Source organism: Cyprinus carpio, chromosome B19, assembly GCF_018340385.1.
Source record: "Cyprinus carpio isolate SPL01 chromosome B19, ASM1834038v1, whole genome shotgun sequence".
NCBI classification, from domain to species: Eukaryota; Metazoa; Chordata; class Actinopteri; order Cypriniformes; family Cyprinidae; genus Cyprinus; species Cyprinus carpio.
In genome coordinates this window covers 9,793,517-9,817,839 of record NC_056615.1, presented here as the reverse complement: position 1 = coordinate 9,817,839, position 24,323 = coordinate 9,793,517, and the positions used below count along the sequence as shown (strand labels likewise).

The 24,323-nt window shown below is 35.9% G+C and overlaps 1 protein-coding gene across 3 annotated transcripts in view; it reads left to right on the top strand.

Moving 5' to 3' along the window:
• Window positions 1-24,323, top strand: part of ripor2 (RHO family interacting cell polarization regulator 2) — a 58,979-nt gene that overhangs the window by 4,465 nt on the left and 30,191 nt on the right. The window contains exon 1 of one of the 3 annotated variants that reach the window (XM_042744841.1): window positions 10,303-10,552. The exons of 1 other annotated variant lie outside the window; for it this stretch is intronic. In XM_042744841.1, the coding sequence (XP_042600775.1) occupies window positions 10,474-10,552 (79 nt within the window). In that variant the 5' untranslated portion in view covers window positions 10,303-10,473. Of the gene's footprint in view, window positions 1-10,302; window positions 10,553-18,782; window positions 19,003-24,323 lie in introns of those variants that run through there. One more of the 3 variants, XM_042744843.1, reaches the window with a different exon arrangement.

Sequence of the window (24,323 nt, the reverse complement as noted above, 5' to 3'; positions counted from 1 at the left end):
CACATGATCCTTCAGAAATCATTCTAATATAAAACTTTGGCACTCAAGAATCATTTCTTATTATTGCAAAACAGTTGATACATTATTCTGACATTATAAATATCTTTACTATAACTTTTCCTTTCAATTTAATGATTTTTTGCTGAAGAAAAGTTTTAATTTATTAAAAAAAAATGTACTGACCCCAAATTTTTGAATGGTAGTTTAAAAACTAATATAATAAATATACTAATAAAAGTACTAATATAACAAAATAAATTAATAAAATGTTAGTAATTCACAGCATCTACCAGCAGGGGCTGGCTGAGCCATGTTAGCCAACAAAACAAAACAAAACCGCACAGACAGAAACGCACCTACTATGTAAGTCTACTTGTAATACACTTCAATAAAGTATTTAACCCTAAAAAATTTTTTTTTACAGTGACAAACTGATTCTTTGCCATTTTTAAGCTTTCATAATGAACTCATTGCTCTCTCTGATTCTTTTAGCAGTGACATCTGTTTCATCAGAGCGGCTGTGACAAATCACTGAAGAAAGTTCGATGCCAAAAATAGTGCTCTTTCTCCTTTGATAACCCGGTTCTCTTCTGAGGAATCTGAAACAGAGAGCGTTATTCTTAGAGTCCTATTTGACACGACTGTCTGTCTACAATCAGACAGATTAGTGCTCTGATCAGAGCCTTTCCACCCACAGAAACACTCCAGAGACTGCAGTGTGTCCACCCACTGGAGCTCTTGCCATGCTTGCAAGATAGTGGACAATATTTCGATAAGCTAATCCTTGTAGTAAATCCTTAGCTGCACAAGAATTACATTTTATGTTTTATTAATGCTATGTACGACTAGGGCTTGTATTGGTTATCTGTTTCTGGCCAGATGGGAGATACATAGTGTCCGATGAAAATTCAAAAGTGTCCTTTGGAGACACAACCAACCCCCCCCCCCCCCCCCCCCCCCCCCACACACACAACCCCCCCCCCCCAGGAAGGTCCTTTCAAGCAGCTAGTGTACTGCCACATGGCAGCCGACTGTTTAACACTAGCTTGCCAACAATAACTGTTACTTAATATTGCCATTTGAGAGGTCTGACAATGAGGCACAAGAAACCCCTAGAGAGACGACACCTGAACATTAAACATGCCGCAATGAAGTCTGTGGTGTTGCTAAGTGTCATTGTTGTCATATCAATATTCAAAGTGTCAGGTTTGAATATTTTAGTCTCCACATTGTAAGGTTAGATTACACTTCAGATGGTGATTCAGTCGTAAGCCTGGCACTTTCAGAGAAAACATTTTGCAATGTGAAGATTGCACTTTTTAACCACAAAACTTTTAGTGTTCATCGAGGAAATGAAGAAAGCTTCCTGTTTCCTTACACTGTGACAAGGGCATATTTTTGGTCATTTTGAGTGCAGTGGAAAAGGAAGCGCTAAATGGTATTATACAACAGTTTGTTACGGTTCTCGAATTTGATTGGCTGAGCAATGTCCCAACAGCACTACGACATTACACTGTTTGTGTCACTGAACGCCTTTCATAGACTGTGATGTCGTTTTCACAGTTATTATCGTAAATAGACACGTTTTTTTACATTTTCATTTTTAGAATTTTAGAATGTTATAATTTGTTTTATATTACATTTCGGAAAACTGGTAACGCTGCTGCATGTTGTATTAATGTTTCTAATACAATGGTTGACAGAGTGATGACAAATTTGACATCTTTCTGCCTTCTGACCAACATAATCAATCTCTCGATCTTTTGGATTTGCTATTCTTTTGCTATTGTAATACACAAGACCACAAAAAAACTGTTGTTTGTAGCTTTTACCACTGTAAAACTTTACCCGACTATGATGACTTTCGCTTCTTAGAAACTTAGAAATATGAAAGGTGTCAATTAGCTGTGGTGATTTTCAGTGACACTCTTTGAAATTTATGTCATTATGCTAGTTGGTGGACACAAGTGATTTTATGAGCATGTCAGATTCATTCAGATAACACAGTAGCTATATTTGTAACAGCATGCTAACTTACCTTTTACTCTACAATATAGGCCTGTCCCAATACCCATACTTGCAGTTTTGTGCTCCAAAATTGCATAATGTTGAAGAAAACTTTCCGGTATAAGTGAAATGAATGAGATATTACATATAATTTGGAAGTAAAACGTGTTGCACATATTATTGGTGTAGAGATGAGTGTATTTTGTAAAACATTTGCAACTGCTTTTTATCATTTAATTAGAAGCACCTCAAATTCTGTTACATAGAAGATACTAAACAGACATTTAGAATTTATTTTAAAGTGAAAAGAAACTTGACATGTGTAAAACTTTGACAAAACTTAACTTGCACTTTGTTGTAAGTGTGTCCCATCAGGTAATCAAAACACAGGAAATATATCATGTAAGTACTGTAGACGAGTGGTGAAGTGCAAGTTGGGACAGGCCCATTGATATGGCTATGGATTACGTATATGCTAGTATGCTATTTTGAACACCACAACTGTCTTTATGGGTGAGTCATATGATCATTCATTAAAATGAATTATTCAAATCCACTACAGGAATGAAACAACATCTCAAAAATAAATGCCAGTATTGTGTCTATGTACAGTAGGTTACTCAGTATATTCTTGTTTAAAGGAATAGTTCCCCCAAAAATGAAAATTTTGTCATCATTTACTCACCCTCATGTTTTTCCAAACATGTATGAGTTTATTTCTCATGTTGAGCACAAAAGAAGTAAATGGGGAGCATCAACTGTCTGATTACCAGCATTCTTCAAAATATCATGTTCAGCATAAGAAAGAAACTCATACAGGCTTGGAACGACATGAAGGTGAGTAAATGATGACAAAATTTTCATTTTTGGGCATACTATCCCTTTAACTGTATAAAATCAATATTACACTGGCATTATGCTGTTGGTCTGAATATCAGCAATTATGTGTTACCTGCAGCCCTGTGTTTATGGTAATCCGTGCTTAATTAACTTATAATAACTTAATACAATATTAATTAAGTTGAAAATATGCTTGATCTTGAGGACTCATTTGTGAGGGCAGCATCATTAAACAGATGAAATATCATATTGTTTTGAGACCTATGTGTTTGGTTTGGTTTTATTTTCTGCCTTTGGCTTCCTTTCTTTTTCTACATTTATTGCTTTACTATGAGCTTTGGAGGCAGAACAGCATCTTCCCACTCCATGGCAACACGCCTCTCTGGAGCTAATACAAGATCCTTAATATGGAGGTTAAGCACCTCAGAGAGGTTTAGGTTACAGAGTTGTGATTCATTTACACTCCTCTTGCTGTTTTGATTGCTTCTCTTTATTTGCACCAATTTCCACCATCTTGCTGTATGGCTGTAATTAGGTTGTTCACAGAGGAAGGATATTATATAAGGCATTTAGATATCCAGTGATGTTACTTTTAGTCACCCAAATACACAATGACCACATGGCCCTGATATTATAAAACAATAGGGGTCATTGAAGCATGCTGATGCAGGTAAGGGCCCTCGAACAGGGTCACCATAGCGGGTCCTCTCAGGATTGAACAAACTCACAGGCTTTGATCGCAATGTCAGTAATCCTGAATGGTCCCTGCTGGAAAGGAATGTATGTGCCTGCATTCAGCATGAGTGCACCAGGTTCAACAACATTTAAGAAACACGGCAGGAAAAAAAAGGGTCCTTTACCTTGTTTACCTCTTGCTTGTTCACTTTTTCTTATGGTCAGACTGACCTTTGTGTGTAATGAAGTATTCTAGTTTCATGAACATCTTTTGAATGATTCAAATGATTTCCTTTGCGTATTAGATGCCAATTTGAAAAGAATCAGCTGCAGAGTTCTTGTAAACAGGATGTATAGGGAGGTGGGTGGATACTAAGGGTTAACGATCTAAACACACCATTAACCCAAAGTATTACATTTCAGCATGAAACTCACTTCAAGTCACTCAAGGTCTATAATACCATTTGTGTGGCTTTTTGAGGAAAAAGTGTGCACTTACTTTTTTTGTGATCAGATTAAGGTTAAAATATGAAGAAAAAAGATGCTATGGGCTTCCTGTGAAGAAGGGACCCAAGCCAAATGTAAAATATCAAATACTTGGGCAAAATGCCAAGTGTAATACTTAAAACATGTTAGTCAGTGTTATTTTAGTATTTTTTTATATACCGTTTTACAGTATTTATTAATATTTTTAATATTTTGATTTTATATTAACTTGACTGAATATATAATTTTTATATATATATATATATATATATATATATATATATATATATATATATATATATATATATTTGTTTCAGTTAGTTGCCAAGGAACATTTCGAACATTTATTTTTTATCTAATATTTAGATTTTATTTTGTTTCAGCTTTATTTGAAATGAAGCTGAAATAAATGAAACTTTTTTTATATATAGTTTTAGTTAACAATAACAACACAGATGCAACCATCCATAACACTGTAATGTAATTTATTCATTTATTTTTTACTTTTTATGTAAAATTTGTTTTGCACAGTTTTTGGATGCATGTCTGATGAATATTTATCAGTGGTAACCTTATTAACCAGAGAACAGATGGCAGAATGCTGTGTCTTTACCAGTTTCATTTTGTCTCCAAAAAGCTGATGATCACAAATGAGTCATTCTAATTTATAAATTCCTAAAGAAACCCGCATGATTACAAAACAACCCTGACACATGTGAAGCCCATAAATCATGCACCAACAGAGTGATGATGCCTCATTTAACATTATGTTGTATTACAAAAGAAGCAACAGGTACACATTACTGGAACAGACGGGACAACAACATTGTGTAATTCTAAATAAGGGGTTCTCAAGAGCTTTCGGTGAGGCCTGGGGGTTTGGGGTTGGTGTTGATGGATTCTGGGATGTTACCATGGCTCATCGCTGTTTTAAAAGCAGGATGTGGGCCCACTGGGGAATGCCAAGATCCCTGGGTTGGCTAGGCTGAATGAGCAGAGGGTGACAGCCTCGCCAGGCATGCTGGGAAAGAACATTCTCATGTAGATAAACTGGAAAAGAGCTCCTTGTCTGGAGTTCTGGAACTCCACATGGGAATCTCACACTCAGTACTAGGATGGAAAACTAAGAGCCCAGCACCAGCAGTTCTCAGCATGTTCAGGGATAAAGAGAACAGAATTTTTCAAATTGACAATTTTTTACTAGAAATAACATTAATAAATAATTGATGAATACATAAATACTTTGGGTTTCTAAGATTGTGTTTGTGAGGTTTTATTATGATTGATTGATTGATTGATTGATTGATTGATTTTATCTTTAATAGCAAACCAATCACTAATATTTATATACAAATTTTAATATTCAAGTAATAAATAATGAATGTAATTATCTATTTTTTTAATCTCACTATTAGCAAACAATCACTAATATTTGTATACAAATATTAACATTCAAATATTAAATTAAATTAAATTAAAATTATTTTATTTTCGTAATCTCACAAATAGCAAACCAATGACCAATCACTAATATTTATATTTTAAATATTAACTTACATTTATGTATTTATTACTTACTTACTAATTTAATTTAATTTAATTTAATTTAATTTAATTTAATTTAATTTAATTTAATTTAATTTAATTTAATTTAATTTAATTTAATTATTTATTTTGGTAATTTTACCAATAGCAAACCATATTTAGGTTTAAATATTAAATTACATTTATTTGCATTGTTTGTTTGTTTGTTTTGGTAATCTCACCAAATAGCAGAACAATAACTAAACTTTTATTTAAATATTTATTTATTTTGTTAAATATTTATAATATTTACTTATTTTATTAGTTAGTATTATCACCAATAGCAAACCAAAATCACTTACTTTAAATAACATTAAATAAGAAATAGTTATTAAAATATTTCAATAAATAAAATAATACATCTACTATACATTTAAATCATTGTCTTTTGTTTTGTAATTTAATATGAACAATAGTTATTTTATATATATATATATATATATATAGTTTGCTATAGTTATTTTTTATTCAACTGTTGTACTTAGTTTGCTCAACAAAAAAGGCCCATTTAATTTGTTTTACCACTCCCTCTCTCTCTCTCTCTCTCTCTCTCTCTCTCTCTCTCTCTCTCTCTCTCTCTCTCTCTCTCTCTTTCCCCTTACAAAATACTATACTAACCATATCATCAGCCATACAATACCACTAACACTGTTCCCATTTGTCAAGTCATATGGGCAGGCGTTAACAGATCATGTGTTACTAATAAGTCTAATGGAGATATAATTGGTCTGACCAGCATTACTTCAGCTTTGCTGTAATTTTACCCCATGTGCACCATTTCACTTTTCTTTTTTCTTTTCTTTTTTTCTTTGCCGTCCCTGAATTGCTTGTTTTTCAGGAAGTGGTAAATGTGCGAACTTCTGACACAACTAAGGCATGACCAATATTGGTCTTAACCACCATCAGCCTGCTAGTGATATCTGGAAGGTGTGGCTCTTTTCCTTCCCTCTTTCTTTCTCTCTCCACCCCCTGTTTGCAAACACATCCCTGCTCTCTGGTCACCTGTTTGTGTGGGAACGGATGTGATGCAAACCACAGAAGCTTCTCCACCCATAGCCCGTCCTGCTCATAAAGATTATGTTGTATTGTTGCTTAAATGTCCCTTTAATTATCCACCTCCCATAATGTTTAGCAGTAACTAATTAAAGTGCAACACATTGCTGATTTCAAGTACTTTGAATGAGATGACTGTAGAAATTGTATTGAATTGTATACTGAATTGTGATGGGAGCATTATGAGGATTTAAGACACGTGATTATTTATGAACAATATCAAACTAAATACGAGTTCACTTGTATGTTCAGAGTCATTTTTGCTAGTTACTTTTTAGTATTACCATTTGTTTAACCATCATGTACTATAGTTATCATTCAGTACAATAGCTTATGCAACATGAAACTAGCATTTGATGCCATTACTAACATGGTATTAACAGTTTCAAAGGAAACATCGTAAATTATGCATTCAGTTTCATAAAATAAAGCAAGTTTTTGACTCACACTTTTTGCATGTCCTTTAAAAGCCCTTGGGATATGAAAAATAGTTTAGTGGTAAAAACAGAAGTTATACTGAAACTGGCACAGGGTGTGGTTCAGTAAAACTGTTTGTCACATTGCTTGTGCCCTCTTTCCCATGCCTTCTGAGTAAGCAGTGAGGCTTTGCAAGTGGCTTTGGGTCACTGAGAGTTTAAAATCAGAACTAAAACAACACTCATCCCCTCATGCTTGAATTAGTGACCCTGACGTGGAATACAGTTTGAAGAGCTTCTAGGAAGGAAAATTATCTGTCATCTACTGTTATTTTGGACAAACAATCGTTAGCTGTTCTTGCTTACGAAGGTGCTTCGTATTGACTAATTTAATTTACATTCCCTGAACTTCCTCTAACATCCCCTCAAAATGAATCTGCAAACAGACTCAGCAAGCATTAAAGGCAGAGACCGGTCATATTGTTAAACTCATTAATGAGACCTCAACTTGTCACTGTAAGAATAGCATGATGTTTAGATCATTAATCGCCTATTTTTACTGCCATATGTTTCTTATTGTCTCTCTGGCAAAGCAGCAGTTCTTTGTTGATGCTGATATTATAATATATGTTGGCATTCTTGGTGGAAAGAAATGAACAAAGTGGCACAATAAGAGTATTTCCCCAGCTTGTTTCAACATCCTTCCTTGTTTTACCATCTCTTTGAGTCTTAGTACAACCTGTTTTTCAAGGTTACACATTCTTGCATAAGTAAAGCACATTGTCAAGCGATAACTGACGTGAATTAAGATTATTCATATCAGCGCTTATGAAGTTCTTGGCACTTTACCAAATCAAGAACAAGACCCGGAATCCTTTTATCTGACTGACTTAAAAATGACATATGGATGAACTCTTGAGAAGAGACATTGGAGATGCGTTAGGAAAGTTAAAGGTGATGTGAGAACTCTAAGATAAAGGAATAAAATGTGAACTTAATGGCAATAGGCATTAAGATGTTCCCATGAAATAAAGGCAGCAGAATGAATGTAGAAATATATTTCAGCTTCTCTATTAAACTGTTAAACAATCTATCCATATTTGTGGTTGTATTGTGCAGATAACTGTCATTCCCAAAGGCTTTTGTTTGATATTTTTCATACAGTGTGTTTCTTGTTTTTACCTAGGGAAGCCTGTGGTGCGTGGGATGTGCTGATAACAGCAGGTGTGTGTGTGTGTGTGTGTGTGTGTGTGTGTGTGTGTGTGTGTGTGTGTGTGTGTGTGTGTGTGTGTGTGTGTGGTTAGCTGCTCATTCTCAGTGGTATGACTAACAGATAACAAAATTACAGCATGACAGACTGTTGATGAGCCTGTATTGGCATAAAAGATTTCATTTTTATACCTATCACAGACGAGGAAAAAAAATACAAGGAAATTACTGTTTTATTGTGGATTTTGTACATTTCATTTTATGTAAAGTAGAACAATACTTCAATACTTTAAAGGTTTAAATGACCATCCTATATACAGCGATAATCACTGTTCAGCTGATTTAAAACACGTTTATTTACACATAGTTACACTCTCAGAAAAAAGGTACAAAAACTGTTAGAGTGGTACCCTTTCAAAAGGTACGTACCATTTAACACTTTAGGTACAAATGTGTACTAAATGAGACTAAAATGCAACCGTTGGGTGTAAAAAGGTATGCTTTTTGAAAGGCTGTCATACCAGTGATAGTTCTGTGACTCTGTCTTTATAACAAAAACAGTTTAATGGTCAAATATCCCAATGATAACTGCATGAGGAGGATTTTAACAGAGATTTTGCATTAGATTTGAGGTTCACACTAATATTACTTGTAGCCAGGCTTATTGTGTGTGGTCTGGTCTAGAAAATAGAAAATACCTCAGGGGTCTTATTACTCTCATGTCCTTCATTATTCATGCACACAGACCTGAAAGGCACCACCAGGCTACTGTAGGCCAGGGGCAAGTCAGTCTATCTCCAAACAAACAATCCACTCATATATCTTTACATAATATTAGGTTGTTTTGCTCCCATAGCTGTAGAATTAAGGAGACTTGTGTTCATCAAGCCCCAGGTTTTAATTTGTTTACCAAAACAAACTGTTACCATATGAAGAAAAATAGACCTGACCCATCTCATTTAAGAGGCAGCGAAGGATACATCTATGCTGCCTTCAAAAATCTAGGTGCTAGGTGTTCTCTAGTTATGGCTTCCTCATTCAAAATAAGCTTTTGCTAATACAATTTACTTGATGTCTTATTGTCCGCCATAAGTCTGGTTGTTTGGAAAAACATAATTTGATGTATCCTTCATGCCCATAGCACGCACTTTTCAGGATGAGTTACATTTCACAGTTTAATACTGTTAAATTTACAAACAATGCATTTGAATAATAATAATAATAATAGTGATTCTTGCCTTAGCAACCACCACAAAATGTGAAAGGATGGAGCAATCACATCAAAATGTTTCCTGGAAACGTGACAAGTGTGGGTGGATCTATTTTGGTTCCTCTATTTAGGACATGTTTTTAAAGAGTCCTGAAGTGAATAATTGCTGTTATAGGACTATGAGCGTGTGAGCTGACCTCTCCGTTAATGAGATTGTCATTAGGTCAGTTCCACAGAGCTTTCATAGGAGGCACACCATTATTAAAGAGAAAGACTTAAATCCACTGCAGCCTAGTTACTATTTCAGAAACACTTTAGATGTCAAGAACATGATAGAAACTTTCAAGTGATTAACCATATGAACCTTAACCTTACAAAGCCTACTATACTATGTTTAAATTTCTAAGGTCCCTAAATGATCAACATGATCACAACTTTGCTAAAAAAAAAACAAAAAAAACTGTTGTTCATGACCTACTGTATAAATGCATTTTGTCATCTGATTGATCGTTTATATTATTTTACCAAGTTAAAAGCCTTTAGGTTGTCTTTTTTGCTGTGAAAGTTATAATGGATTTTATAAAGTAAGCATAAGAATAACTTTAATATTGTTAGTAATATTTCAAGATGAATTCTACAAAGGGTTTGGCTCTCAAGATTCTTCGGCATGACCTCCACTCAACACACCAGGCTTGGCATATTTACCACATGCACACACACTATCTCCCTCATTCTGACACTTACACAGGAGATTATGAAATCTTCCTGTTGATGAAACTTGGCTTGGATGGTGTGGGCACCCACACACACTCACACTCGACTTGGTGCAGTGAGTAGAAGCTCAGAGCGGTCCACTGCCTCTCGCCTCTCTGCTCAGGCTCAAGCTAACAGAGGGCTTCACGTTCGCCTGGGGGGGAGACAGTCCGAGCGTTGATTTAATTTTACAGTATAGTTACTGCTCAGTCGCTTAAGCGAAAGAGAGGATAAAACGGAATGGCCTTTCCTGACATCACGAAGGATGACCTAAATGAACTGATGCATGAGGAGGCAGAGGATGTCTTTAATGATGACGGTAGGGTCACACTGGGACGGGGTGGGAAGTTTAGGCCGTGCTTGTGATGAATCCTGTGGAGATGTAGTTTTTATGTGTCATATCTTAACATAAGAGCGACAGTGTTGAGTGGGCATTCTTGTATAACTCCTGGTTGTGCTGAAGTACATTAGTAGATCTGTTTGATAACTCGGGTGAACATGTAGCTGTAGAGCTGAAACATCGCAGCTGTTTGCATTTCATGTGCATTTCATAAGGTAGTGCATGATCAGACATGTTCCTTTGAGTGATATCTGCTGTTTGATATGCCAAAGCAGAGAAACGGGATGCTTGTTGATCTTCTGGAGGGCAGAAATTTCCCCTCTTTATGAAATTTGCATAAATTAACATACTGTAAGAGTTCTGAAGAACATTTACTGTATGGTTACTCCTAAATGACTCTTGAGATGTAATGACTGCTTTTTTATGTAAATGGAGTTTCAAGCAGATGAATGTAATGTGACTTTCTCTCTTATAGTGCATTAGAAATATTGCCAAAAAAAGAGCACGACTGCTGTGATTTGTGCTTGAGTATTATTACAATTTACAAGTTTTCTATTTTAATATATTTTAAAATGTCATTTATTCCTGAGATGGTAAAGCTGAATTTTACTCCAGATGGTCCTCCAGAAATCATTCTAATATACCGATTTGGTGCTTGAGAAAGATTACTTACTATTCTCAGTGTTGAAAACAGTTGTTCTGCTTAATATTTCTGTGGAAATCACAATTCAAGTTAAAAAACAGCATTTATTTGAAATAGAAATCTTTTTGAACAGTGTAACAGTCTTTACTGCCACTTTTGATCAATTTAATGCATCCTTGCTGAATAAAAATATTAATTTCTTAAAAAATACATATATACTGATCTCAAACTTTTGAAAGGTAGTGGGAGAATTTAAAATCATTAGTGTTTTTGGGCAACATTGCCAATATTGTATCTTTTTGTTGCTTATTTGGCATCAAAGTCTGTGAAAAATCTAAATTGTTAGCTTAATATAAATATAACTTTACTGGTAAATTTATCCTTTTAAAACCTTTTTATATTCTGGCAGATGACAAGTGCTTTGTCTGTGATATGCTGTCTTAAACATGTTGTCATGTCCATCCAGCATTGAAGAACTAAATGTTCAGATTTCTGCAGAAACCCTGTAACCTGCTGCGTCTATGAGAATGAACGTTTGTCTGTGTATGAGAATATAGAGAGAAAGAATAGTATGAAAGTGATTTATTTCACTGAATCATTGGCTGTAAATTATGACTGAGATCTTTGTCTTTTCCCTCTAGGGTTTAAACTGTAGGAACAGCATGACTGAGTTTGGATTGGGTGGAAATGTGTTGATGTGATCTATTTATAGACTGTAATTGTGTTGGACATTACCCATCACTTTCACATGCTTTAAGAGAGCACTGTTTATCAGATGCAAAAGCATGTGCTAAAACAGATAGATGGAATAATTAGATACTGCAGTGTATATAGATATTTAAATATAATATACAAAGATTTATGCTACCATGGTATAACCATTGTGCGTTATTGTGTTGCAGGAAGTAGTTTTCAGCTTATACAGTATATATTTTTGCTATTTGAGATACAGTATATCAATGAACCCATGTTTTTGGGGACCTTGCTGTCTTGGTGTCCTATAGGCATTATAAAACCTAACCAAAAAAACCCTGTTTGTTTTAGTTATTATTCAGATAATTGGAAGATTTGTTAGTCTAATGCTACAACTTTTGTTGAGGGTTTGTTATTTTATTTATACTAATTTTTTTTTTAGTTATTTTCTTTTAGTTATTTTTTTTTTTATTAGGATTTGTTAGTCTAGCCTCTGCCACTGGGAACTTGGGGACTTTTTCAAATCCTTATAACCTGCAAAATATTTTTTTTAGCATCACCTGAAGAAAGCTAAACTGACATATTAACTGATGGACTGGAGTGGTGTGGATAAATTATGGATTTATATAAAACTGACACTTGAACCATGGTGGTTTGAACCTCAGCTGTTTGGATTTTGATGGCACCCATTCACTGCAGAGGATCCATTGGTGAGAATGTTATGTGGTGGGTGTGACTCGATTGGACTGACCCAATTTAGATGTGAATATTTCTGCCACAAACATCAATCATCATGCATTTTATGTGTGTTTTCTTTTGGAAATTCAAAATCCAAAACTCAAAAATCTTTCAGTATTTAACCTCCATCCAATAAAACCAGCTCCCTCAAATCTTTTCCAGTTCACAACTGGCCATCCGGCATGCACCCTATAGCATAAACTTTCTCCAAAATCTATTACAGTTCAGCTAGTAATTTTTCTTTAACCTAATTCGATCCAAAAGTGTTTGAGTAAGGGCAACTTTGTGGAAACAAAATACACACTTGTGTGCTTTTGCATGCGCTTCATGAGTTATTCAGAGAGGGTTTTCATGTGGCCGCCTGCAGCCCCTTAAGTAGAGAGTGAAGTCTGTTCTCTGGTCCTGAAGCATTAAAGTATGAGTACTGAGAATAACCTCAGAATACCTTGGTCATGGTGACTAATGGAGTCTTGGTAAATAAAATTCATTTACATTAGTCTCCAATACAATGTCAGCCTAACCTGACTAACCAAAATGAGTGCCACCTAAAGCAGTTACAAATGGGCACAATTAATATTATGCCACCTAATTAAAATTCATGAGACTGTTTCATAATGTGTCGCCCACACTTGTCAGATTTCTCCTTCTCTCCTTTTTCATCAATATACAATTACAGTTGATATTATGACTATATTGATTTTGCAGTATTACATTTTATTTCCTTCTTAATTGTTTCCAAAGCATAAAAGTAATAGTCGAGACTTAGTGAAATGTTTATGTATTTTCATTTAAAGGTCTTTGCAACTTTATGATTGGCTAAGTGCTCATGCGATATTGCTGCAGTGATATTATAAGGTGGCAGAAAGCTGCTGTATATGTAAGAATTGGATTTAAGCTGAATTTAATCATGTTTTCTGTCAATCAAATCAAGTCCGTGCAAAAAATCAGTGTCAGATTTCAAGTCATTTGTACCCCCCTGATCTATGGCACTCAGGCTGGGGAAACTGTATCCCCTCTGGGGCTTCGGCAAAGCTCGCTGTGGTGGCATTTGATTTCAGCCCTGAGCTGCTCCATGTATTGATTCATGCAGGACGGGAGATTTACGGTGTATAGTCTGGCTTTAACTCAGCCGTTGGTAGAGATGTTATCTGCAGAACTGGTACTGTGATCTCTACACAATGTGCTCGGTCATCATCACTCTGCATTACATGTCCAAGGCTGCCAATGAAGAACTATGATGTCAGTGTCTATGTCAGCAAAGCAGGATTTGTAGGAACAACAGCTGTATGATGGGCATCAACTGATGTCTTATTATTTTCAGAGGCTGATTTAGAGTGTGAGTGAGTGATGTAGCACTGAGTATTTCACACAACTGTTTGTTTCATCACACCAGACACTTTTAACAATAACAAGATTAAAGTAGTTACCTTAGATTATAAAACTGATTATAAGAATGCTCTGTCTGAAACTGACTGTCTGAGCCTTGTTCAAAGGTGTATTGGGGTCCATACGATCTATAAATCACCTACAGTTAGACTAACTGACAATATTATTGCTGGAAGAATTTGTGTATAATGATAATAATAATAACTTATTGTTAATGTTATTATTAATACATCAGATTATTTATTGCACATCTTTTATAGTATATTGTGTAATATATTATATTTTATAATAATATATATTGCAGGTCTTTTATGATTTTATTTTTTTATAAAAGCAATAAGCCAGTTTATGAGTTATAGTAATTTTCCTTTTTCTTAATCAGTGTTATTTCCAGTAAATCAGTGTTTTTTTCCAGTAAATATCTTAAAATATACAATACATACAAATAAAATTAATTGACTGCTTACCACAAAGGCAAAAATTTTAACTATTTCAACTAACAAATATTAAATTATCAAAAAAGATTGTGCTCTAAAAAATAGTAAGGAAAAAAACAATGATATTGATGCAATAACAAAGTTGCATAAAATAACAAATTTGATTAATATCTTCTGCACTTTATCTTTTTTAAACTCGACATTAAATCAAAATTGAGTTCTTCTTTCTTTTTTTGTTATATTGCAATGTTTACTATAAATGATTTATCCCTGCACATCATGCATTTTTTAAAATCCATGTGCCTTTGTAATCTTTAATCAAAATAACTTTCCTTCCCCTTTGCAACAACATCTCTTCTCTTCTCTAATGATGAGTTTACTGGTGCAAGGGTGGGACAAACTGTCACTCTTGCAGCAGTAGCAAACAACAACGATCCAATCAATTCCCAATGGACAAAGTTATATTATTCTACATTTTTTTCTAGTTCAGTAATCATTTTTACTAGGTTATACATCTCTTTTTTGCAGTGCATTCTTTCTTTTTAATTGTATTTTTGGGATATTGATAGAATTATCGATAGAATAAAAGAGAAGTAACAGGAAATTATTGGCTAGTTAAATAGGGAGTGAGATGTGAGGTTTGTGTGAGCTGACTCTGAAATCCCCAGTCATTTTTTCCTTAGAATTACAGCCATACTTTGATTTTTGCTTGTTGGTTGGTTCAGGCTTATGCAGATTGGAGGCATTAGCCCCTTTTGCTGCAGCTTGCGTGCATGCGGTTTATCCATCCATGTAGCGTATGATGCTCAGGGCAAATGAGTCAGAAGGAAGAAGCCGTGACCTGGTCATAGCGACTCAGGACACATGCCCTCAAGCGCACAGAACAACGTGTACGGCCTCAGGGTGAGAGCAAAAGTACATGGAATTGCTGATTGCTTCTCTTTCTTTGAGCAGCCAGAGTAGTGTTTTTTAAAAGACAGCTCAATGAGAGATTCAGGTTTTATACAATGACATGCATTGACGTGCATTACGGTGTGTTTTTTTTTCTCAACACATGACGGAGGCCTCCAGTGACCTACTTTAGACCAAACAAGCAGAGCTTTCCACAAACACGAGTCTACGACTGTATTCTTGTGCTGCATGGCGGGTGAAAACACACAATGTGGAGAGGTTGACAGATGAGCACTAACACTTCCCGGTTTGCTCTGAACCACCATTCAGTAGGAAAACATGATCCACCATACCCTGGTTGATTTTGTTTCTGTTTGTCATTTACTATGACAGAACTGATCTCAATCTTACCGTGAACCTATTATGCAGACAGCAGCTTACCGAACACCTGGAGGCCCGGCTGTCCACAGAGAGCTGTGTGGGTTTGGCACTGTGGGCTGCTACCTGCATCAGAGTCTGTCATTATAGGACCAAAGGCAGGAGATTAGCCACAGGGCACGGCAGCCTATAATCTAAAAACCCAGGCTTACTGAAGACCTTCAAACATCATGAAATATACACAGTTTTGCGGTGCTGCAGTTTCAAAGGGTTTAAGGGGAAATTTACCGCCTGACAATTTACTTAGATCTAGATTTATAAGTTTTACAAGAATATGTGAGTGGTTCCTACCCATGCAAAACTCACAATAGAGAGCTTTCTACTAGTGGTTCTTTACGCTTTTTGACCCCAACGATATTTGAAGTCCTGAAACTCCTAGTTTCTATTTTGTTTCTATTCTATTTCTGTCTTGACTGGATTTTAGAAATATTTTAGCTCAATACTCAAAGTGTTTTAAGATTTTATTCATTTAAATGACTTTTCTAGGTCTAGAAATCATGCTTTTAAAATTAGACTACTTTTAAAATGTTAAATTAGACTAAAATTTTCTAAGTTTTCAGAGAAAAAAAAACTTCTTGTTGTGGGGGAGAATTAAAATAATAAATCTCTTGATTGTTGATAATTTTAGCTTGTTTTAATATTTTTAATATCCTTTATTTAGATTAAAAATAATATTTAATATAATTTTTTTATATTATCTGTTTTATTTTAAGTCATTTTAAGTCATATTGAGGCCACACTTGAAGTTTGTTGAGAATCACTGTGCTAAATGAATATATAGAAATTCATTTGTAATTCAAATGTAATTCATACATACAATGACTTGAATACATATTTCTATGATGTTTTTAATTTAATAAAATTCATTTTGATATTTTTGGGGGGCCATAACTGTGTGATACAAATTAAATCATGAAGGAATAAAAGCCTCATTAAAATAATTACATTCCTCAAGAGAAAACCTTAGTTTGACATCATATTTAATTTTTTATTTCTCAAGGGAAAAAAAATAAAAATTGTTAAAATATTAATATTGTAAAAAATGACCAAATCAGGTCATGTAGTGTGACCAGCATGAAAAAAAACATGCCATTTGCAAAGCTAGTAACAGAATATTTCCAAATTGTTAAAGTTATCATTCTATCAACAGCTTCACACATACTGATCTTCAGCAGCGCTTGTCTGGCTGCTTTTCGTAACCTCTTGACCCCAGTGGCATGCTTTAACCTATTTCTGTTTGTCTCTCCTAATAGAAGTGATTGCAAATACCTGAGATAAGACATGTTTGCTGAACAGAGCTGTATAAACATGTGTGAATGATTCCTGCTCAGTCTATATTTACAATGCGGAACAGCATTAAATACCAAGACAGAACGAGTGGACTGTTATGTTTAAGTGCATGTCCAGTCTCTAGCCTATACAAACACCAGTGATTATCTAAATAAGACTCCTAAGAGTTAAGTGTAGTCTGCATATTGATTCAGATCATTAGCCTTCTGTTTTCATTCATATTTCACCGGCTAACCTGTTTAAGACCAGTTGCAAGTGAATGGAGAGAGCTTTTTCTTTTGTACCAGGCTCCTGTAAGCCTATAAACTGAGGCTCCAGTAAATATAGGTTCTCGTCGGGGGCTGCTGATGACAGTCATAATTATAGGATGAGGTGAGCAGCAGCTGAAAGAGAGGATGCATGTGGAGGTGTCTGTGCTGCACTGTCCAAGCCTGTCTGGATGCACTCAGCCTCTCCGACTATTATACAACACATCGCACCGCAAGGCACCCAATGTGAGAGTGATGTACCTCCAAGGTCAGGTTTAACCACAATGAGCTCAGCGGGAAGACTGGGACTTAAAGAACGAGACATGATGTAAAGTGGCTTGCACAGTAACAGTACCTAAATCAGGTGCTCAAACTTTAATGTGGTCATGCTGATTCTGCTATAAGTGCAGCGCCTACAAGGCACATGTCTTCCACCCACAGCAAAGACTTCAGCTTAGGGAACAGATCTGTGTGTTTTGCACATAAAAAAGATAAATGAGAGAGATATTTCATGCATAATTAATCCTTTTAATTGATCACGTATCTGCATACATTGTCTTTGAAATAACATACTTATACAGTGAAACTCAGTACAGTCCCAAATGTTCTGGTTCCATTCATTCCAATTCAAATAAAACTTGCTTGTCTGACTGTCTACTTAATGTCAATCATTGAGATTTAAATTACTGATAAAGACATGAATGTTAATGAGAGGTGTGTAAGATTAACAGTGTCTACCTAAACCTCTGGTAGAACTGCATTTGTAAGATATAAAAGTTAAATGTTATTGAATTTAATGATCACCACCGCTGCATTCATTTGACTAAAATACAGTAAAAACAGTAATACTGTGAAATAATTTTGTATTTGTATATATTTTCAAATGTAACATTTCTGTGAAGGCAAAGCCAAATTTCTGTTACAGATGTTACTTTCAGTGTTAGTAATGCACCACAACTGGAGTATAATGTCATTGTTTTACTCTATATTCTACTTTTTTTACTTCATAATTTTTCAAGTTTTGATATGATACAGGACTTCATGTATAATTCATAATCTTTGTGCATTTAATGAACCCAATGTCCAGTTCTTTTAAGCTCAGCTTAACACTGATATCCTGCTCTTTTGTTAAGACAGTATTCCAGCATTTAGGTGGGTCAGTGGTCTTTTCTATAGTGTGCAGGTTTCATGTTGCCTTCAGGCACACTGAGGTATTTTAAATATGCAAAACTCCTACAGACACACAGTTTAAGCAGCTTAAGATTCACTCTGACAGCTGAGCACATACCACATTAATGCCAGCCCCTGATGTGGCACACTACAAGCCTCAAATTGGTCGAGGGTAAATATGACAAAACAGGTAGGCTCCGCCCACTACCGCAGCGCTGCCTTCTGATTGGTCCGTGGCGGCTGTGAGGGAGCGCTACAAATCTCTACGAGTGTAGGCTGCTTCATATGATTTTTGATCCGGTGCTGTCGTGCTGGATGCGTTCAGTCGGCGAAGTCTGTGGTGCTGTCATTCAACACGTTTTGTTGTGATAGTTTTATTTAGCACGCATCAGCATATCGAGCCGCAGATAGGAGAAGTGCTGTTTTGTTCGCATGGATGGAAGTGCTCAACTCGAGTAAATAACATTCACTGGGAATAAGTTTCTGTCTCAAGCGGTGAGTAACGTTACGGTCTTTAAATTTGACGCTACAACACATGTAAATGTGGATATTACAGCACATTGTGGAGATGAGCTGTTTTGCAGCGTGCGTTTGCTGGAGGGCTTTTACAAATGACAGTTTTAAGGCATAACGTTAGTTGTGGTTGACCACCAATTGTTATTGTTTTGATGAATTGTGCATGTGATGAACTAATTAATTAACTCGTTTTAACTCTGCATCCAAGTCCAAGATGTATCTGCTCATATTTAGTTTTGATATATCTATGATATAGTATTTTAGACGTTTGTAAGGCACTGCGCGAGAGTCACGTGATGCTGCAGAAGCCGGACAATATATATATATTTTTTTTGTCTGAAAGCATTTTCATTTTATAAACTATGTGTAATCTGTCCTGCACTAAACTGAATCGGACTTCAGTTCGCTTCTCCAACGAATCGTTCTTTTGAGTCGGATCTTTTCAATGAATCGGGTGAACCGATTAAAAAAAAAACACGATTCGAGCGTCACGGGAATCTGTCTTAGCAATTTAGCATTTAATTGCTTGTATGAACATTTTATCAACACATTGTATTAATATTTCGCTAGATGCAGATTGATTGTCGTATTGTTTAAATGTAAATTCAGATTATTGGTTCTAATTTACTTGTTTTATGAGCAGAATCATTGCTGAATCAAACTGATCGGGTACACATGAAATTATAATAAACGTTATTATTAATAAAGCGTAATAAAAACAACAATTGATAGCACCACGTGAATGCACTCACATGGGTTTATCTGACCATTTGGATTGGGTTCTTTTATTACCGGTTCTTTGAAACTGAGAGAACTGATTCGCGGAAATGAATCTTACTTACCACTACTAATAGCTGCACTTTGTTGGCTCGTGCGGGTGTGGTTAAAACAGATTGTGTCATGAAATAAGAAAACCAGCCTGATGTCTGTTTGAACCTGCTGTGGTATAATTTGGCAGCTGCCAGCTCAATATTTCATGAGCTCATATGGATGACACAGTGCCATATGTTTACTTCCAGAAGGTGAAATGTTTCTTTTTGAGGTTACTTTCTATATCAGAATATTGTACAATAAACATAAACTGTTTATTACTATAATTTGCAGTGCTTAAATGACTTGGTCTTATACTTTCATCTGGTTTCCAGTTGTCATATATTTTTTGCTTTGGATCAAAGTTTTTCCTGTTGTGATTTATCTCAGAGCTGGTTGTTTTGGTTGAGAACTTAGAACTCTTTAATGAAGATTTTATTAAAATTCCTCCCGGGAAAATGAATGAGAAAAATGCTTCCGCCACCAAGACCACTGAAAAAGTGGGTGGTCACGGTTACGCTCTATTGGAGGGGGGTGTTAGAGCCTTGAGCTGCCAAAGCAGTGATAAATGAGTATTTCTCAAAATTTAATCTCTGAAGTTTTTTTCACTGAATAAACCCAGCTTTCCCCTCCCTATCATCACTTCAGCTCCCAGCCCTTTTTACTCTTATCTCTTCAATCTCAGCCTCTCAGAAATGTTGTGTAGTGTATATTAGATCACATTCTACGAACTGTTCACAGTTTTATCTCAGTCTGCTGAGTCGGTGGGTTGCAAGGGTCGGGCAACACTGTCTGTTTGAATACAGTACATGTATGGCAGTATTTATTTGATACAAGGGGCTATTATGTCAATCTAGACAGTCCTTGATTCTTTTCTAAACTCTCAACAGTGAGAATAATGATTGTTGATGCTTCATGCATATTTATTCTCAATCATAAAAACGGAGATGTTTGGGTTTTAAGGGGTAAAGTTGAGGGCAAAGTTTGTGATTTCAGCAGAGCGTGTTATTTCATAGTCGTGAATTTCGCTGGATAAGGAAAAGCTCAGTGAAACTTGGCAGGCGTTCAATAAGATGAGGCCGCTTTACTGCAGGCTCTTTAAAAACATCCAATCTCAGTTCTCTGGAACGGCTTTGAGCACATCAGCTTTGTGAGTTGCTGTTAAGCTGTTTACAGTAATGTTTAGTCCTGGTGTTTTTCTTTAGGCTTTAGATGTTTATGTTTTCACAGCTGATAATCGTTGAATTTTCCTCTCTTGGTGGTCATCAGTGTATAATCCTACTCAGGAGGTCTTCAACCATTGCTAGTCAACTTGATTTTGATGTGACTGTGAACTGGCTTTCATTTGTCTTTATGGAGATGCATGTTGATTCACATTGAGCTGCAATTCACTGAGGTATCTCTGACAGAGATGTAATTGAGCTTATGAGGTTCATGTGTGTTGGAAAGGCAGTGATCTTGTACGGACAAATCCCTGTCCCAAAGTCTGACCCCTAGGGCCTGTGGAGGGGTATTTTAAGAAAAAGAGGAGGTTGATGAAAGAGAGATCTTAGAGTCTTTTTAGTAGGTGGAGACAGCGGGATGGAAGAGGTCTGGGTTTTATCTACTGTTACTTTGTGTGTGTGACGGGGGGCAGTGAGAGGTTTCGGCTCGCGTCACGGTCGTAAAGGGAGCTAAATCAAATCAGCGCGGTCATCAAGAGGCCGGCAGAGCGTCAGTGTTACTATAGAATCACTCTCCACTGACATATGCTCTTTGATGCCAGCTAACACGCAACCAGAGACAATCAAACAGCACTCTCAATGAATATATTGCTTTTTCTAATGTTAACAAGTACGTTGTAATGAAATCGCATTGGCTACATCAGTTGGAAAGCTGGTTTTTGTGGCTGATACAACATTTGAATCAGGTTTATAAATGGTGTCCAGTACTGTTATTTTCATGTTTTTTCATGTTCATTGATATTGATTTATGTTTCTTACATTCTGATTGAGTAGTTTAACTCTGTTCCAAAACCTAGTGAACCTCTAACATAGGCAGCTGCCTTCTAAGCAGAATTATTTGCTGCCTGAAGACAAATGTGATGTTAAATAATGCAGTACATATGATAAGATAATGTCTTGTGTTTGTAAAATTAGTCAGTTATTGCAAGCGGTTGCAATATGCATATTGCGATTTGCACATCTGCAAATGCGCTGCTGCCTTCAAAATTGTCCAAATTTGTTCTTTTAAAGGTAGTATAATAGAGATTTTGAAACAGATTTTGCTTCAGGGGTGTGTCTGTGGTGCCTTAAAATGCTGTCTAGGTAGGTAGCTGACTCGGTTTTGGAACAGAGCTTGTGTTTGGTTCAGTTTCTGGAGAAAGGCGATCTGAAGTGAATGACCTGGCATCTTCTCTTCTTCACTCTCTCTCTTCCTGAACAGATGACATGTGCTTTTAGCTGTCATCAGTAGGGATACTATCCCATAATCCCCCCTGATTAACAGTCTGTTTGAATTTGACCACAATGAGGACACCCCTCGGACATCCGTTTTGCAGACAGTTATTGCATAGCGAAGCAATCACAATCTCTCATCCCTGTGATTAGTATTACGGTGGTTTATCCCTTAAACATAATCTGATGAACTCAGTGTTTTTGTTTTTCCTTGTCTGTTTGCATAGCAGTTAGAAGGTGTGCGGAAATCTGATTGGTTGTGGTGGATTTGTTCTGAAATGTCATTGGCTGACTGAATTGAGGTCCTTGGATGTTGTCATGTATGACATATTCTCCCTCAGATGATGTCTGATTTTTAGATTTTGTCAGCTGTGACATGTAATCTGCTTTGAAAAGCCAAATCCTTATGCCTTTTAAAGGGTGCTGTCCTCCTCGGGGTCTGTCCTGACATACAGCTGTGCTTTAGCAGAAATGAAGTCAACGCCCTCCTGTCAAACCTAGAAGCACTGTAGATAACAGGAAAGCACCCTCATAAACTACAGCTGATTTTAAAAGCCAACTATATTTTCACATCTTATAACTGAAAATGCCTGAGTAGAAACCGACCAGCTCGGAAAATTACTTGGGTTTTTCCTTCGGTGTTAATTGATGAGATTTGTTTACCCATTTTATTTTCTGACAGGTAAAAAAGCGTAAATATTATTTTATATTATGACATTATTCAACAATTTTCAAAATTCAAGATATCATTTCTGTTCATAGCACAAACTAGTAAGTTACACTAAAGTTTAATAGGGTTAAAGGTTTTCACCACTAATTCAGGATTTGGCTTTTTGCCTGACCTAAATGCACCACATTAAACTCTGATTGTCAGATTTCATCATCTTAATTTTTCATTGTATTGTTAGGACATAGTTTAATCTTCAGTCTGTAAGGGTTGTGCTTGTGCATCATAGTGTGTTTTCTTTCTTGCTTAGATGCTTTGAAGCTGAAAGTGACATGTCATCTTTAATTTAAAACAAAACAAACAACCGTTTCAGTGTTTCATCTACATATGCACAAGTCAAAATGTTGGCGTCTTTTTTTAGCAATGTTCTAGTTATGTCCAGTTGGCAGAGTGCAGGAGAGACAGAAATGAAGAGGCAACTGTCTTTCTCCATCTCTGTTCTTGTCTTACTTATGCATCTTGCACACACACACACACACACACACACACACACACACACACACACACACACACACACAAACACACAAACAAACACACACACTCACAATGATCTGGGCTGAAATGCTGAATCAGATTCACCTGCAAGTGTCTGTGTCCGCATGGTTCAGTGACGGCTTTATTAATTCAGTTCATTTTCTATTTTCCAAATCTAATAGGACTGTTTTCCGCTAGAGCCATGTCTTATTTGTGTGGTACTGGTCAGCACTGTCTAAATAAAGAGAGACCAAATCAAGTGAAACTTAGTTCAGTGGCTTAACAATTGTAGGGGACTGGCGTAGCCCCTCAGTGACAATCCACATTTACTGTTGAACTTAGAAATATGCATGTTATTTTAGGACAGCTGTTCCTCAGAGTGCCGTTGCTTAAAGGGATAGTTAACCTAAAAATGAAAAATCATTTCAAACCCATTTTATTTTCTTTCTTCCTTAGAATACAAAATAACATATATTATGTAGTATGTCCAAAGCTACTCATTTGCATACAGTGTCATTTTTGTCACAGGGAAGAGGATTCACATCATATCACATTTGTCATTTCATCTGGGTTTGTGTTGGTTTTTAGCCAGCTGTGCTGTGTTATCCTCAGATACTCTCAAACTGTTTTTTTTTAACCTATAGGCCTCAAGCTCCTGTCTCCACATATAAGGATGTACATCATTCTAACTCTAGTTTTCCCTTGCCCCATTTTCTCTTTGCTGCTTTGTAAATATGGCTCAGTATCTAGTATTACAGCATAACATCCAAATATCACTCAGAATGTTTCCTCTAGTCTAACCCATTTTCAAACTCATTTCTTTGTTTTTTTTATTTATTTTATTTTTTTTTTTT